This window comes from Neophocaena asiaeorientalis, unplaced genomic scaffold, assembly GCF_003031525.2.
Source record: "Neophocaena asiaeorientalis asiaeorientalis breed wild unplaced genomic scaffold, Neophocaena_asiaeorientalis_V1.1 scaffold598, whole genome shotgun sequence".
Classification (NCBI taxonomy): Eukaryota; Metazoa; Chordata; class Mammalia; order Artiodactyla; family Phocoenidae; genus Neophocaena; species Neophocaena asiaeorientalis.
This window is the reverse complement of record NW_020173036.1, coordinates 742,651-759,987: the sequence shown is the minus strand read 5'-3', so window position 1 is coordinate 759,987 and position 17,337 is coordinate 742,651. Positions and strand designations below refer to the sequence as shown.

Here is a 17,337-nt window from a genome sequence, read left to right as displayed (position 1 = left end):
ATTCTACGCTAGCTGGTCCAAACCTGTGTCTTCCCCCACGTCTCAGGCATGGGGCCACAGAGATGGACAGAGAAGTGTGAATCAGTCCTTTTCAAATTTCCTTTCCTCTAGTTCTGTCTCTCTACACCCACCACTCCACCAAAGCCATCCTGGGAGTGGTAGTAATGATCAAAATTGCTGAATCCGAAGGTATTTCGGTAAGCACCTCACCTGGTTTTTCTGTAACATTCACGCCTGTGGCCATTTCCTATTTCTTTCAACAGTCCCCCCGTGGCTTTGGTGGAAACGATCGCAGACCATGTATACGAGTGCTTCCCATGTGTCAGGGCTCCACTAAGCATGCTCCACGGTACCTTGTTTTCCTCACAACAGCCCTGGGAAGTATGTAGTTATCCCCACTTTACAAATGAGAAACAGGCTCCAAAAGGTTAAGTACCCTCCCAAGAGCATCCGAGCTAGAGAGCTGAAGTGGCTGGATTTGAATCCAGGACTTTTGAAAACAAAAGGCTGTATCTTTAAGCACTAAAATAGGGTCCCTCTGCTGGTTCTGCTGCTGTCTCCCAGATCATCCTTCCTCCACCTCTTTTCAGGCCCCTCTCGGCCCCTCCCCTGCAAGGCTGCTCTCGTTACTGTTCTTTCTGTGACCCACTACGAAAATAAAACTCCTTCTCTGGTTCAGGTTTCTCTCCTGACCGCTCCAGGGTCTGGAGTCCTCCGGCGCGTCCTTACCTGTGTGGCCACCAGGGTCCTCGTGCTCAGCTTGCTCACCACTGAAGTCACAATCACTTCCCTCCACTCATTCCTTCCCCCAAGTCCTTATTGTGTTGTACGGCACCGCATGGGCTCCATCAAAGGAGCCAGAAATTGGGGAGTTATCTTCAGCAATCCTTTACCACCACACCCAATAACCAAATACTCTTGATTCTGCCCTCCCAGTCCTCTCTTCCCCATTTCCACAACTACTATTTCATTCAGACCGTCCTCTCTTACCTAGACCAGTGCCTCTTCGCTGGTCTCCCATCTCAGCTGTAACCCATCCAATCTGCCTTCTAAGGAGTATTCCTAAAAATCCAATCACGTTGCACTCAATTTTTGGCCCTACCCTGGCTTCCTAGGATAAAGTGTGTGGCCCACACTGCCTTGCCCGACGTGGCCTCTGAGTATCTGTCCCCTCCACTCACCCCCAGCATCCGATGCCCTCAGGCAAGCCCTAGACGTGCGCCCTCTCCCAAGCACATCTGTCCTACTGTCATCTGCATGGTCATCGGTCCAGTCTAAGCTCAGATGTCATCTGTTCAAAGCCTTTAAAAGTCTCCTTCCTCCTATTTTTGCCCCCTCTGTGCCCTGTCTATTTATGTCACAGTCCCTGTAACGCTGACAGCACGTAGGTGTTTACCAGTCTGCTTCCCTAACCTGGAAGCTGAGTTCCTTGGAAGCAACACCTGGAACGTGAGGCCTTACACGTTGGGATTCCACTCCTGGTGCCAAGTGCCTACTGACTGTCCAATGCGTGTGTGTTAACTGATGGAATGAAGAGTGGAGGAGCCTCTGAATCCGACCCCTGTTCTCAGAAACTGGACAGGGAGTCCCTAAGATACTGGATGACATTGAGGAGACTGGGCTGCACTGGGGCTAGCTGAGGTTTCCCACCTTCCAAAGGGGCCCCAGTAGCTTCTCCATGGAGATAAAGCAGCCGGCAGGCCTGCACCATCACTTTGTCTTCCTTAACTGCAGCAGCTCTGCATCCCAGGAGCAGAAACAAGCTATATCACAACTGTGGGCTGCTGGGTGAACTATGAATATTTAAACCAAGATGTGGCTTTAGCTTTAGCAGATAAACCATTGGGTTTAAAGCCAGAAGATTAGGGTTTGAGTTCGTTGGCCTCTAGGATTTATGAAATGTATGATTTCCGACAGTCTTGTAACATCTCTGAACTCTTTTTTCCCACTTGGAACCCAGGAATGAAAAGTCCTGCTCACCTACTGCCCAGGGTTGCTATGAGGCTGAAACAAGGTTATAGGTCAATGTTCCTTGACCGTCTACAGTGCTGAGGAAACACTGTTGTCCTTTCCCTCGGGGTCCTTCAGGGCAGAGGGAACACGCTCTGAGGCCTCAAACCTCGTCAGAGACGTGGGGCTTCGTGCAGGCCAGGTGGGAAGCTTCCGCAGAGGCAGTTTTTAAACACAGGGAACATGGAGGAAATACCACAGAATTTATGGAGTGAAAGCTTTAAAAAGAAACACGAGACTTAAGTCAAAACAGTTGACTCAACTCTGGGGGAGGCGTCTGCCTGGAAGTAGAAAAAAGAGCTAGACTTGGAGTGGGTTGAGACAGAAGGGTAAGCTCTGTGGAGTGTCCCATGGAGCAGGGAAAACCTCAGTACACAGCTCGGGGGAGGGAAGCTGTCTCTGCAGAGGGTAGCACCTACTTGCATTTTTGAAATTCCACTTTTGAGAATGTTGCTTGGGCTATACTCAAGCAAGGCCACAGTGATATGCATAAGGATGTCTGCCGAAGCCTCATTTGTAGTTGGGAAAACTTGCAAACAGCTTGAATGCCATTCAACAGAGGATGGGCTACATGAATTACAACACATCCAACCAGGGGAATCCCGAGAAGCAAATGATGTATATCTCTGGGTATGAACATGGAAAGATATTCTCCATACGGAGAATGAAAAGGCCAGTTGTAGATGGCATGGATATGATGATCTTGTTTTCATAAAAACTAAAAATACACCTGTGCTTGCATATGCATAGAAAAAGATAGGGGAGGGCATATGCTAACTGCATGCTAAGAGTTTGTCTCTGGGAGTTGGGATTATAGGCTATTTTCTATACAGTTCTGTAGAGTTGTTTTTTTTAATAGATATATATTGAAAAGAAAATATCCAGAGATATTTTCTTCCCTGGTGGACTGGGGTGTGACACCCCCCCTGCCAATGCAGGGGACACGGGTTCGAGCCCTAGTCTGGGAAGATCCCACATGCCGTGGAGCAACTAAGCCCATGCGCCACAACTACTGAGCCTGTGCTTTAGAGCCCACGAGCCACAACTACTGAGCCTGTGTGCCACAACTACTGAAGCCCACGCGTCTACAGCCTGTGCTCCACAGCAAGAGAAGCCACTGCAATGAGAAGCCCACACACTGCAACGAAGACTCAATGCAGCCAAAAATTAAAATAAATTTATTTTAAAAATCCAGAGAATAAAGGCCTAATATTTAATTATGGTAAATATCATGGCAACAGTCTGCTCCCATCCTGGAAAAATCCCAACCAGCGTGTCCCTGCATTGTGTCACAGATACTGAAATTGTAATACATCCTTAATCACGTTATTCTCCTGATGAAAAGCCTTAAAACCTCTCATATTTGACCCTTCCACTCCATCCCAGTTCACTTACTGTCCACAATTCACTGAGTATTATCTCTGCTCTGAGGCGAGTGTAGAATGGGGGTGATTATCTTTCCACGGCATTTACAGCTTCCACAAATCACAAATCACACAAAAAGGGTTCCAACAATATTAGTCGGAGGAGTGAATGTGTGAAATTGATGTCACTAGGGGAGGTGGTCACCCCTGAGGACATCTCTGAGCTGGTGGCCAGCATCAAAACCGTCTCCGTGAAGCAGGCAGGGCCTGTGCTAGGCCCACAGGTCCACGGAGGGATGGGAGGAGTACATTCTAGATGCAGATCCTGAAAAGGAAGATGAGGGTCCTGGGCTCTATCACCAGGCAGCTGTGGGACTTTGTACCATCACTTTCCCTTTCTGGGTTTTCGCTTCCCCCTCTGTAAATAAGAGGTCACCACGGGCTTGGTCAACAGACTTTCCAAGCACTTTCCTAAAAGCACAACATCTGGGCTGTTCATAAATGTCCCTTAAGAGGGATCCTGTGGTCAAACGCACTTGGGGAATGCTGTTCTCTGCACCCCCCTCTCGGAGAGTTCCCATGCACATCGGCAGGTTCAAGTTTCCGAGAGGTCTTGAGTAAATAAACTTACGTATCAATGCTCACACCAGCATTTCTCACTTTCATTTCACCTTGGAACCTTAATTTCTTTTCCTGAGCATCTTTCTGTTACAGACATTGGTCTAAGTAATATCTGAGGTTCTTCCAACTCTCTGAATCCGTGGCCATGATGAACCACGCCAGTTCTTGATCCTCCCACATCCCACACAGTGGTGCCTGTGGCTGAAAGCACCATATTTCTGATGGCCCTTGTGGAAGCACAGCTTGGTTTTGTAAGGAGGACACACAGATCCATTAACATCTCAGTATGGTACTGATCATATGGGACAAAAGAGACATGGAATATGGAGAGAGGACAGGAAGTCCTAAAGGGCTGAGCTGGAGCATGGGGCACTGGTCCAGATGTGATGCAGCTGTTGGGGGACATCTAAGTAGAGGTACAAAATAGGGAGTCAGGGCAAATGGTTAGAGAAAGGGGAAGGTGCTTGGAAGGTACTTGGTACTTGTGTGGTTCACTCCCTTATTTGTGGCTCATCTATGCCTCTGGATTTAACTACCATTTGCGTATTAGTGCCTTCTACGTTTGAATATAACCTTTTGATTAAGAGTATGGGCTTTAGAGTCATACATCCCATGCCTCAGTTTCTACTTCTCTAAAATAGGGTTAATAATAAGCGTTACTTCATAGAGTGGTTTATGAGGATTAAATGAGCTAACATATCTGGATGTTCTTAGAATAGTAACTCACACATAGTAAGTACTTCATAAATGGTATTGTCATTATTCATTATTATTACTTACATTTCCAGCTGAGATTCCTCTGTGACTTGACAGCTCCACTCCAATGTATCCCAGGCATCTCAAACTTAACAGGACCAAAATTCAACTTTTACGCACATAGCATTTTTTTCTATTTTTTTATTTGTGATTATAATTTGAGTTGTTTATGTTTCCATTGGCCTTTGGTATCATAGCCCTTGAAGTAGATACATCATAATTAATATCACTTTGTCCCTACTGTTGAACACTTTTCACTCTTCCAAACTTTTTTTCTTCTTTTGATTTTTTCTTTTTTTTAAATTGAAGTGTAGCTGATCTACAATGTTGTACCAATCTCTGCCGTACAACAAAGTGACTCATTTATACACATACACACTTTTTTTGTATTCTTTTCCATTATGATTTATCACAGGATATTGAATATAGTTCCCTGTGCTATATATTAGGACCTTGTTGTTTATCCATTCTAAATGTAATAGTTTGCATCTACCGACTTCAAACTCCCAGTCCATCCCTCTCCCTCTCCCCCTCCCCCCTGGCAACCACAAGTCTGTTCTCTATGTCTGTGAGTCTGTTTCTGCAAAACCCAGCTTTTGATCTTCCCAACAATACCACATCTTTCCCCAGCCTTCCTCATCTCAGTGAATGATGCTCCCTCAAGTCAGGAACCTGGGGGGGTCAGATGTGCCACCTCCTTCCCCTCCCTTCTGCAGCCAGTCCACCAGGAAATTCTGCAGGGTCAATCCCAGAATAGATTTCTAATTCCTCTACTTCTTTCCGCCTCCCATCCCTATTCTAGTGTGAGCAGCCTCATCTCGGGATGAACGAAATAGTCTTCCAAGTGCCTTCCTACTTTTCCTTCCATGAATTCTTCACGTGGAGCCAGAACAACTCTAACAAACAGAAATATGACCACACTGAACTTCCCTGGTGGCGCAGTGGTTAAGAATCTGCCTGCCAATGCAGGGGACATGGGTTCGTGCCCCGGTCCGGGAAGATCCCACATGCCGCGGAGCAACTAAGCCCGTGCGCCACAACTACTGAGCCTGTGCTCTAGAGCTCGCGAGCCACAACTACTGAAGCCCGCGTGCCTGGAGCCCATGCTCCGCAACAAGAGAAGGCACTGCAATGAGAAGCCCATGCACTGCAACGAAGAGTTGCCCCCGCTCGCCGCAGCTAGAGAAAGCCCGCGTGCAGCAACGAAGACCCAACACAGCCACAAATAAATAAATAAATAAATTTATAAAAAAAAGAAGAAGAAGAAATACGACCACACTAAACTGCTAAGTTGTACATCAAATGAAGCCCAGGCTTCTCACTGTGGCTCTGAGCTGTCTGCTCTCTGTCGATGTCTCCACCTCCCCCAGCTGCTCCCCCAGCTGGCCCACTGGACTCTCTCAGGTTCCCACAACACGGGGACTTCTTCCCCGCCTTAGAGCCTTTATCTTTTTTTCTTTAATTAATTAATTAATTATTTTTTTGCCGTATGCGGGCCTCTCACTGTTGTGGCCTCTCCCACTGCGGAGCACAGGCTCCGGATGCGCAGGCTCAGCAGCCATGGCTCACGGGCCCAGCCGCTCCACGGCATGTGGGATCCTCCCGGACCGGGGCACAAACCCGTGTCCCCTGCATCGGCAGGCGGACTCTCAACCACTGCACTACCAGGGAAGCCCTAGAGCCTTTATCTTGTCACACTTTTTGGCCCGAAGGCTTTGTCCACGGCTCTTTACCGGAAGGTCTCCTCCTCACCTGAGACTCTCAGCTTCAAGCTTTCCTCCTCGGACAGATTTCCTCCCACACTCTCTTAATGGGTTACCCCAGTCATTCCCAGTCACAGCCCCATGTTCACAACCTTCACAGCACCGTTCTCAACTTGCTATTACTTATTTCTTTGTCTACCTGTTTACTGTCTGTCTCTCCCCAGAGAAAATTCTCCAGAGTCTAGTACTTCTACTTTCCAAACTCTGTAGACCCAGCACAGAGCCTGGCCCCCATACGTGGTGAATAAACAAATGAGTGTCATGGTGAGTGAATGATTTCCTCTCTGAAACACCCTTCCAGTTACTAAAGGTATCATACGCTGAGTAATAAGCAAAAAATAATTCTGTCTACCTTAGATAAGCTCACAGCTAGAGCAAAGGACCCATACATGAGCCAATGGATATGTTATTAGACATTTAAGAAATCCTCCAACTCATGATGAGGGGGCTGACCCGAGGCAAGATCTTCAGTCTGTCCCAACAGGCAGTCACCAGGGACCCCACTGAATCCACAGGTGTCAGTGGACCCCAGGAATGAATGAACTTAATGAGATGGATATCCTCAGTGCAGCCAGCATTCTTCATCAGGCTGATGTCTGGCCTCAAATTTTTCTGGGACATTCAGTCTCCTCACCCATATCATCATTTAATTACAAATTAATTTTTTAAAAGAGGAGTCTTTCTTTTTTATTTTTTTGCGGTTCGCGGGCCTCTCACTGTCGTGGCCTCTCCCGTTGCGGAGCACAGGCTCCGGACGCGCAGGCTCAGCGGCCATGGCTCACGGGCCCAGCCTCTGCGCGGCACGTGGGATCTTCCTGGACCGGGGCACGAACCCACGTCCCCTGAATTGGCAGGCGGACTCTCAACCACTGTGCCACCAGGGAAGCCCGAGGGGTCTTTCTTTAAGGACTACTTGTCACAGCAGAAATCTATGGTTGCAACCATTTTCTTTCCCAGCAAATAGGGAGCCAGTTCTGCTGCTGCTTCCCGGGGAAGTTAATCTAAATGTTTATTGACTGTACAGTCATCAAGAAAATAAAGTTGCTGATTCACTGTCTTACACTGAAACCCTTTGTTTTTCCCTCCTCTTCCTTCCTCTTTATAAGAAGACACTTCCGAGAAAGAGCACATTTCAGGGACCCACTTGATGTGATGTTTTCTTGGTTGCCTAAGTCTTTCATCTGCGGATCGTGGTTCCTGTAACTGCAGGGGGACCAGCCCCACCCTTTCTTCTGGAGGACCACCCCTCTCGGGTCTCTGAGGAACAATGGAAGTCTTGGGGTTCCTCAGACTGGAAGCCAGTGGCCCCATGGTGATGGTAGCCCTGTCAGTGGTCCTCTTGGTTCTCCTGAAGTGGTAAGTGCAGCCAGCATGTTCCAATGACTGTGACATTGTCGGGAATAGCAGCCGTGGAGCCCTGCTGGAGCCGGGGTGGGGTATGTGGGAGTGTGTTTTTCTTCCCCTCTAATCTAGAGGGAGTTGAGTATTAACACAGCTTCAGAATTGAAAGCAAACAGCCAGGTTAATCTTTTGCTCAAATGCACGAGATGGAGGTGTCAGGAAAGACTGGTGATTCAGTGGCTGAGAACGCTACACGTAATTAAGTTTGAAAGAGATGGAAAAAGCAACAAATTGGAAAGGTTTGGGGAGAAGTAGCTCCTTGCACCCCCATCCTATCTTCTCACCTCATTTTTCTAAGATCCTCTCCCCAAATTGCATTTACAGCAGATGCAGCCTCTTGGGTCTGATGACATTAAAAACAAAAAAAAGATATAGGAGCTGTCTGGCAATGTGGGCCACTTCGTAGAATGTCATTGACAGGGATTTCTGTAGGTTTAAGGGCAAAGTGGTGGAACTAATTTCCTCATTTTCTAATATTTGATGGAAGGGAATGGATTCCAACGAACGCAGTGTGTGCAGTGCCACAAAGTCTGAGACCCTGGGGGAATCTCAAATTTAAACTGGGAGTAACCTCCCGTGATTTAGTTAATTCAACAGGAGGTTTTCTGAAGTCTGGCTTGATCGAAGGCTGGATGGAAGGCCCCACAATATGTTCTATTTGTACATATTCACCCTGTCGGCAAAACTTATTAAAGTTACCCACTCCATCGAAAGCACCTGAATTTAGGCGGCTCTGGTTTTTGAGGGGAAAGTTGAAAAAAATAATGGAGAACTTCAGTTTGAACAGAATTTCAATTTATGTCTCCGGTAGTAATAAAGCCTCCTCTAGATTAATAACTGGGAAAGCACTTTGAAAAGCATCAAGCATTATGCAAATGTGAGGTATTATTCTTTTGGAATTTGCATAGCTGAAAATGGAACTCACGTCTGATGTTCTAGGATGATGAAATTACCTCTTGGAAATTGGCTCTGAAACCCAGCTTCAGTCCCAGTGCTGTTTTGCTTTCTAACTGGTTTAATTATCTTTTGAACTTTTCTCAGTGTGGCTTATCTTGCCTTGAAACCAGCCACATGCAAACCCAGGAGCAAGTGGCACCCCCTCTCCCCCCCAACTCCATTCATCCACCTCAGCTTCTGCTCAGAGACGAGATGCACTTAGCGCAGCGCCTGACACGTAGCGGGTGCTCGGTAGATGTCAGCCACTATCATTAACTATCATTTATATAACCTAAACGCACAGGAAAATAAGTCTTCAGTGCTTTAGGTATATTTAAAATTTCTCATTAATATGCTTATTAATATTAATTTCTCATCGACAGTTGTGCTCTGATTGCGACTCTCAAAGTGTGTCCAACCTGAGGCCTCCAGGTGGTCTCGCAGCATCATTGTTCCTATTGCACACTTCCCTGCGCTTCTGTTTCTGTCTTTATTGGGTCTTTTTAATTTCCGTAGTCTTGACTTCCAGCTCAGTGCCTGATATACAGTACGACCTCGATAAACGTCTGATGAATGGATGAGTGAATTGTATACATTAATGTTGCTCTGGTCACGGAAAGAGGCATGTGTCCTGACTGAGAAGTTGGCTGTAACTGGGTGTTTCTAATCAGCGTAGATCAGAGTCACGGCCAATAACACCATACCATTCAGCAAGGCAGTTGTGCATTTGTAATCTGTTCTGGGGCCATGCTAATCACCTGGGTCAAAGACACAGAGATAAGAGAGATGCATGAAGCAGAGATGGTGAACAGGAAGTGAGGGCCGACTTCTATTGGTTCTTGCAAAAATATTTATTGATTTGTTCCTGTGTGCCAGGCATGGCGTGAGGCCCTGGTACAAGGTCAGAAAACAGGAGGTCTGGATCAGATGCCCAAGGTTGGGGAGATGTGGAGGTTCTGGGTGAGCTCGGTGTCTGTTGAGGATAACGCCGAAGAGAAGGAGGCAGCAGGAGGGAGTAGCCATGGCCGTGGCCGTGGCTCTGGTGCTCCTGGGTCTATCCCTTGATCAGCTCAAGGTCACCATCCTTGGGCTCTCAACCCTCCTCTTCCAGGCAAGACTCCAGGTAGCCTCTGAGCAACAGACATCAGCTTGAATGCGGCAGGGCCTCCCTCCAGCTTCATTTTCTCGACAGGGTGCATGTGGGAGACAGAGGGGCGCTCTGGGAGAGCTGGGGGTGGAGAGACCCTCACAGCCATGTGGCCCCCGAGGAGATCTTGTGGAGGGTGCTGTCCTGAACGTTTAAACTCCTTAGTCTTTCCTTTAAGAGTTCCCCCTGCCATTGGACCAGGCAAGTGTGCAATGAGAGCCTTGACTCTGGAAAGGTAACAAGAGGAGGACCACTTCTTGTCTGCTCAACGAGCCTAGGAGTTCTTTCAAGGCAGGACAGAGGTCCTGTATCTCATTGCAGTTCTGGAAACTTCTGTCCATGAGTCAGATATTCTTCTAGCATCTGGTTGAATGAGGGTAAAGTGAAGAAGTACACATTCATCAGCCCAGCACCCGGGACGTAGGGTTTGGTCCCTGACTCAGTGGCTTCATCCACCAGGCTCTGACCCCAACCTGTTGGACCTGGCAGTTCTGTGAACAGTCACGTTGCTGCAGGCGTCCGTGCCTCTGCCCTTGCTGGTCTCCATGCTTGGAATCCCCTTCCTCCTCTCTTTCCTTCAAGGAGCTCAGGGGCACCTCCTCAGGGAAGCTTCTCCTGTTTGCCCAAGACACTGAGAAGTCCCACTCACTGTTGTTTTCCTCATCACTCTCATCTCCACCACCACCCTTGCATGCAGTTGGTGCCTAATAAATGTTGGCTCGACTCTCCCCTGGCATTTTGCTTTCTTTCTTTCTTTTTTTTGGCCACACCATGCAGCTTGTGGGATCTTAGTTCCCTGACCAGGGATTGAACCTGGGCCAATCCTGGACAGTGAACCACTGCACTGCCAGGGAATTCCCATCCACTGATATTTTCTTGCTGGTTCTTCTCTTAGGCGTCACAGCTCAATACAAATCTAATTCTTCTGCCCACGTGCATCACCCTTTTCCTGAAAGCCTATTGTGTTTTCAGTTTGGACCAACTTGGTGTCCACGTTTCTAATAGTTATAAGTGCACTGTTTTTGAATCTCCACTCACCTTGTACAGCAAGACCATGGCATGTACTTAATAAACACTTCTTAATTATTAAGTGTTGTGTGAATTTAGAAAGAAGACAAAAGAGTCAATTTCATCTAAAAAGAGACTAATATAACATAGGCATAGTATATTTTGATAGTTTTCCCCAAAATGCATTTGACACAATTTTTTGATGACAGTCACTTAAAGTGACAGCTATGAGGCTGAGCTGTGTGCACTGGGGTCTGAGGAGATCACGGCTGTTCCACTGGGGCTGGAGATGAGCTGGTATGTAGAATACATTAGCTAGAAGCACATGAAACACATGCGAAGGTGATCTAAACTCGTGATAAAACATTTTTTAAACTCATTTTTTCTGTATAAAATTGTTGGAAATGCTGACTTCCGGAAGAGATTTGATGTACAAGAAATAAGTTGTGTGAGTTGAATAGTGGTAGAGGCAATCTTAAGTATAGTGTATTTAAACTTTCAAGTGTACCTACGAACTGGCAGCTTTTGGTAAGATGAGGGTTTCTTTATTAAGAAAGAGTGTGAGGACTCCCTATATAATTATGTACAAGTTCATCTGCCCCATCCATACAGACAGAAAGTAGATTAGTGGTTGCCAGGGCTGGAGGAGGGGAGAAGGGAGTGACTGCTGATAGGTATGGAGTTTCTTTTGGGGCTGATGAAAATGTTCTGAAATTAGACGATGGTGATGGTTGCACAGCTCTGTGAATGTACTAAAACCACTGAATCACATACTTTAATAAAAGGATGAATTTTATGACATGTGAATTATATTGCAATTAAAAAATTCATGTACCCAGAAAAAAAAAAAAAAAGAAAGAGAGAAAGAATATAAATAAATAGCCCCGATATTAATAGTGGTTTTCTTCCAATGGTGGGATTATGGGTGATTTTTTCCTTCCTTTAGTCTTTCTGTATCTTCCGTATTCTTTTTTAAAATGAATATCAATTATTGAGCAAAAAAAGAGAAATTTTACTAAAAAGAACAGGGAATTGCTCCTCTCTAGTGCTGAAGAGGAAAGCAGTTTTATGCTTTGGGCATAGAGGTCTTGAGACTGTAAGCTAACTATTTCTACAGCAAAGTGGAATATACAGGGGAGTTTGGAGTAATCAGGGAGCTTCTTGGCTGATGAAGCAGTGAGAAAAGTAAACCGTGGTTGTTGCATTAAGTAACTAAACAGTCAAAGCAGTTAAATATATAAATATGGTGGAAACTGAGAAGAGTTGTCTTGGGAAGGTGGAAGGGCTTTCAACGCCAAGCTGCATTTAAATCTCAGGAGCCTGAGACCCAGAGGTATAAATCAAATGGACATTAAAATAGGAATCAGGGTAAGTTAGCGTTCTGATCTAGTCTCATTCTAAGACCAGGTTAAATTAAATTGTGAATGGTGATTATTAAGACTTAAGACTACAATGAAAAAGTCCATCCCTGTACTTGGAAGTTTCTTTCTCAGAGAGCTTCCTTTACATGTGGAAAAACTGGATTCTAATTCTAGACCTACATCTAATCACAGGCCATATTTAAAAGAAACCACTGCTCTCTGGGATGCAAGATGGTTCAACATATACAAATCAATAAGCATGATACACCACATTAACAGAATGAAGAATAAAAAATCCTATAATTATCTCAATACATGCAGAAAAAGCATTTGACAAAGTATATGACAAACTCACAGCTAACACCATAATCAACAGTGAGAAGGTGAAAGTTTTCTCTCTAAGATCAGTAACAAGACAAGAATGCTCACTCTTGTCGCTTTTATTCAGCATAATGCCAGAAGTCCTAGCCAGAGCAATTAGACAAGAAAAGGAAATAATGGGCATTCAAATGGGAAAGGAAGAAGTAAAAATACCTCTGTTTGCAGAGCATGTGATCTTATATATGCAAAATCCTAAGGACTCACAAAAAAAACTGTTAGAACTAATTAATGAATTCATTAAAGTTGCAGGATAGAAAATCAACATAAAAAATCAGTTGTATTCCTACGTACTAACAACAAACTATCTGAAAAAGAAATCAATCCCATTTACAATAGCATCAAAGAGAATAAACTACTTAAGGATAAATTTAACTAAGGAGGTAAAAGATCTACGCACTGAAAATTATACGACACTGATAAAAAAAAATGGAAAAGGTTGCAAAGTACATGGAAAGATATCCTGTGTTTATGCATGGGAAGAATTAATATTGTTAAAATGTTCATACTACCCAAAGTGATCTACAGAGTCAATGCAACCCCTATCAAAATTCCAATGGCATTTTCCACAGAAATAGAAAAAAATCCTAAAATTTGTATGGATCCACAAAAGACTCTGAATTGTCAAAGTGATCTTGAGAAAGAAGAACAAATGTGGAGGCATAGCAATTCCTTTTTTTTTTTTTGGGCTGCACAGCTTGTGGGATATTAGTTCCTGACCAGGGATCAAACCTGTGCCCCCTGCAGTGGAAGCACAGAGTCCTAACCACTGGACAGCCAGGAAATTCCCCATCACAATTCCTGATTTCAAACTATATTACAAAGCTATAGTAGTCAAAACAGTATGGTTCTGGGCTTCCCTGGTGGCGCAGTGGTTGAGAGTCTGCCTGCCGATGCAGGGGACACGGGTTCATGCCCCAGTCCGGGAAGATCCCACATGCTGCGTAGCGGCTGGGCCCGTGAGCCATGGCTTCTGAGCCTGCGCATCCGGAGCCTGTGCTCCACAACGGAAGAGGCCACAGCAGTGAGAGGCCCTCGTACCGCAAAACAAAACAAAACAAAACAAAACAAAACAAAAAAACAGTATGGCTCTGGAATAAAAACAGACACATAGATCAATGGAACAGAATAAAACATCCAGAAACAAACGGTCAATTAATTTTTGACAAAGGATTCAAAAATACACAATGGGGAAAGGATAGTCTCTTCAATAAATGATGTTGGGAAAACTAGATAATCATATGCAAAGTAATGAAATTGGACCCTTATCTTATACCATAAACAAACAAAAAACTCAAATTGGATTAACAACTTAAATGTAAGACCTGAAACTGTAAAAATCCTAGAAGAAAACAGAGCAAAAGCCCCACGACATTGGTCTCGGCAATGATGTTTTGGTGTTTTCGACACTAAAAGCACAGGCAACAAAAGCACAAATAAGTCAGTGGGACTGCGTCAAACTAAAATTTTCTGCGCAGCAAAGGAAACACTGAACAAAATGAAAGGCCACCCAGTACCTTCTAGATTTACTCCATGACTGCTTCATCTGTTGATGGTCTTGCTTGGGCTGGTCTGTGCTGAATGCAGCTGCAGCTGCTGGTGGTGAAAAAGAAGTCAGATAAGATCCAGTGGGTCCACTAGTGACTGCTCCCTCTCCTGCCTGGGCCCCCTACTCTTCCTCAGTGGCAGTTCCTATGGTGCTGATTGTCCCAGGAGCCGGGAAATACTCTCCGGAAGTGGCTTTTGGGGGCCTTTTAGCTTCGTGCATGATTTTTTTTTTTTTTTTTTTTTTTTTTTTGCGGTACTCGGGCCTCTCACTGCTATAGCCTGTCCCACCGCGGAGCACAGGCTCCGGACGCGCAGGCTCAGTGGCCATGGCTCACGGGCCCAGCCGCTCCGCGGCGGGCGGGATCCTCCCGGACCGGGGCACAAACCCACGCCCCCTACGTCGGCAGGTGGACTCTCAACCACCGCGCCACCAGGGAAGCCCTCGTGCATGATTCTTGCTTCTCGCCTTCCAGCCCCAATCCTTCAGCCTTTCTGGGTCTCCAGCCAGTCACAGGTGGCTTTGGAAAGCAGAAATGTCTTGGTCTAGGTCTTGAAACGCAGGGAAGGATTAGCAGAGGAGGGTGGACATTTTAGGTGGGCAAGTATCACAGGTGAAGGCAACATTGGGGTTTGTAACATTTGGTGGAACAGACCATTCAGAGTGTGAATAATAGATGCATTTTAGAAACACATTTTAAAGGCCGTGGATAATTTCCAGTGTCCCAGAGCATGTAGAGAAGGATGAATGCTATCTGCCTTTTTTATTTTTTGTGCTTTTGTCTAGGATATGATCGGTACTTCAGTTTAATAATTCAGTGTTGAGCTTGGAGATAAAATTGAGCCCCCTTAAGAAAACTAGGTCTGTGTTTCCTTGAGGACCATTTTCACAGAATATAATTTTTTGTTTTCTCTCTTTTAAATAGCTATACACAATATCCCCAGCCTTCTTCTCACTTTATTGATTTTCCAGAACGAGTGTACGAGTTGTGATTATAAAGTAAGGTGACTGGTTATTTTAGCATACACACCAGAACTTATACAGCCAAACGAATTTTATGACCTTCAAAGGCAGTTTCCTGATAGGCTATACCCTTACTGCAGATACGCCATATCAGAAAACACATTCTTAGCACTTTTCTTTGGGAACCGTCCTTGGTGTGTGAACGCGGTTTTTTGACCGCCCTCAAGGCAACAAATCATCATCTTTGTTGAGAACGGATTGATTTTTTAAAAACAGCCCAAATTTTGGCAGCTAAGTGATTAGACAGGGTAATATTATTTTTAATCCAAAACAAAATATGATTATAAGACAATAAAACTTGTTGTTCTTTATTGAGAAGTTTATGAGGCATTTTTGGAAGCCAAGGGATTCTGTCAGGCCACACTCATTGGGCCTATGAGTTGCTCTTAGTTTAGCTTTGTTTTAAAGAAAACAACAGCAATAATCTTAACCCTTATGGTTATATCTCTTCTTACCTTGTAAGGAATTCAGGCTTGTGGAATTGGTAGCATTGACTCTTTGGTCAGAGATGAAAGAAGAATCTCATTCATTCTATAAACAAAGCAGACCATCGGATTTACGCCGGTGCCTTACTGAGCTGTTTGAGTCAATGCTTGGTGCTGCTCTCCTGGGAGGACAGTGGTTCTTCCAGAAATAAAGCCACTGAATGGACCCTCCCCTCCACCCCTGAGTACCATGGTAACAACCTACCAAATAGGCTGTCATCTGCCACTGAGGGCAAGGGCCTCATCTTTGGGAACCTGAACAGTGTGGCAAGGACTTGTTTCTGTTTGTAAAAATGACGTACATCTCAACAAGGGGGCGAGACTTGGGGGAGAGCAGGGACAGGGGGCAGGTCTCGTGCTGCTGTGGATTGGCGCTTCAATTATTAAGCGCCACCTTCTCCCTGGTTTGCCAGAAATCTGTGATGCTGCACAATGTCCTGGGGGTGGGGGAGGGGCGTCGGCCGAGTGGGAGACCCCACGACCCCAGCCATCTCAGGTGTCTTTGGGCCCCCAAGCAGAGCCTGGCACGGGGCTACCCTGCGGGGCCATCCTAAACCTCTGGGTGGCCTTGCGAAGGTGTGTTTCTTAGGTTTCGCCTCCGCAGATGGAAATTCCTGAATATGGTCCCAGAAACAGATGGCTTTTTTTGCTCAAAGTTTTCTGGGAAAATGGTGTCAGAGAATGACAGCAAGGCCAACCTCTACCAAGAGTGGCTTCAACCACAACCCCATTTCCCAAGCCCTGCCCAGAACGCCCCGGAGAGAGCCAGCTCCGGGCACCAAACCCAGCAGCTGCCTCTGCCCTCTGAGCTGGAAGGTGCACTGAAATTGTCCCCGAGTCTCCCTCCACCCCTTCTCTCCACACTCTGCCTGCACATCACAGACTCCTGCTGCCCGAATGCCCTCCCCTGTCTGTTTGAATGAAATCCCACCCACCCCTCAAAACCTTGTCCAAACGTTGCTCTTCCTGAGCGTCTCCTTAGCCAGGCCAGCCCTCAAGAGCCTGGCCTCCTTTGAACTCCAGCAGTGCCTGCTGTCCCTTGGCACACACTGTATTATTCTATTGTTCATGCCTGTGTCCTGTTTCCTAGCCTGATGATAAGGCCCTGAGGGCAGGGGCTGAATCTTAAGACCGTGAGTGCCTTGTGCATAGTAGCTGCTCAGTAAACGTTAATGGTCACAATCACGGCGCTGCTTCCAAACGACTGCCGTCACATGTGCGTGCGAGCCAGTCTCCCTCTGACTGGCACACTAGTGCCACCATGTTCTCAACATCTGGCAGAATGCTTTGCACGCGCGTCATTGAAAGAGTAAATAAATTCCTTCTTAGTTCATACCCTCATTGAACGCTGAAGGCTTTCTAGGCTATGTGCTGGTTCTACCTCATTGATGGGCTATGGATCACGTGCCCATGAGCTCAGATACATAAAGTAACTGTCACATTAGAAATCAAAGGGCAAGGCTCCGATGCCAAAGGAAGGGATGGGATAGAACGCAGGACATAGCCATTTAGAAGATGAGATATGCGGGGAGCACAGA

At 45.9% G+C, this 17,337-nt stretch overlaps 1 protein-coding gene across 1 annotated transcript in view; it reads left to right on the top strand.

Annotated features, from left to right (window-relative positions):
* The first annotated feature begins 7,626 nt into the window (after positions 1-7,626).
* Positions 7,627-17,337, top strand: part of TBXAS1 (thromboxane A synthase 1) — a 150,452-nt gene continuing 140,741 nt past the window's right edge. Inside the window, exon 1 of the mRNA XM_024742512.1 lies at positions 7,627-7,870. Coding sequence (XP_024598280.1) covers positions 7,782-7,870 — 89 coding nt within the window. The 5' untranslated portion in view covers positions 7,627-7,781. The remainder of the gene's footprint in view (positions 7,871-17,337) is intronic.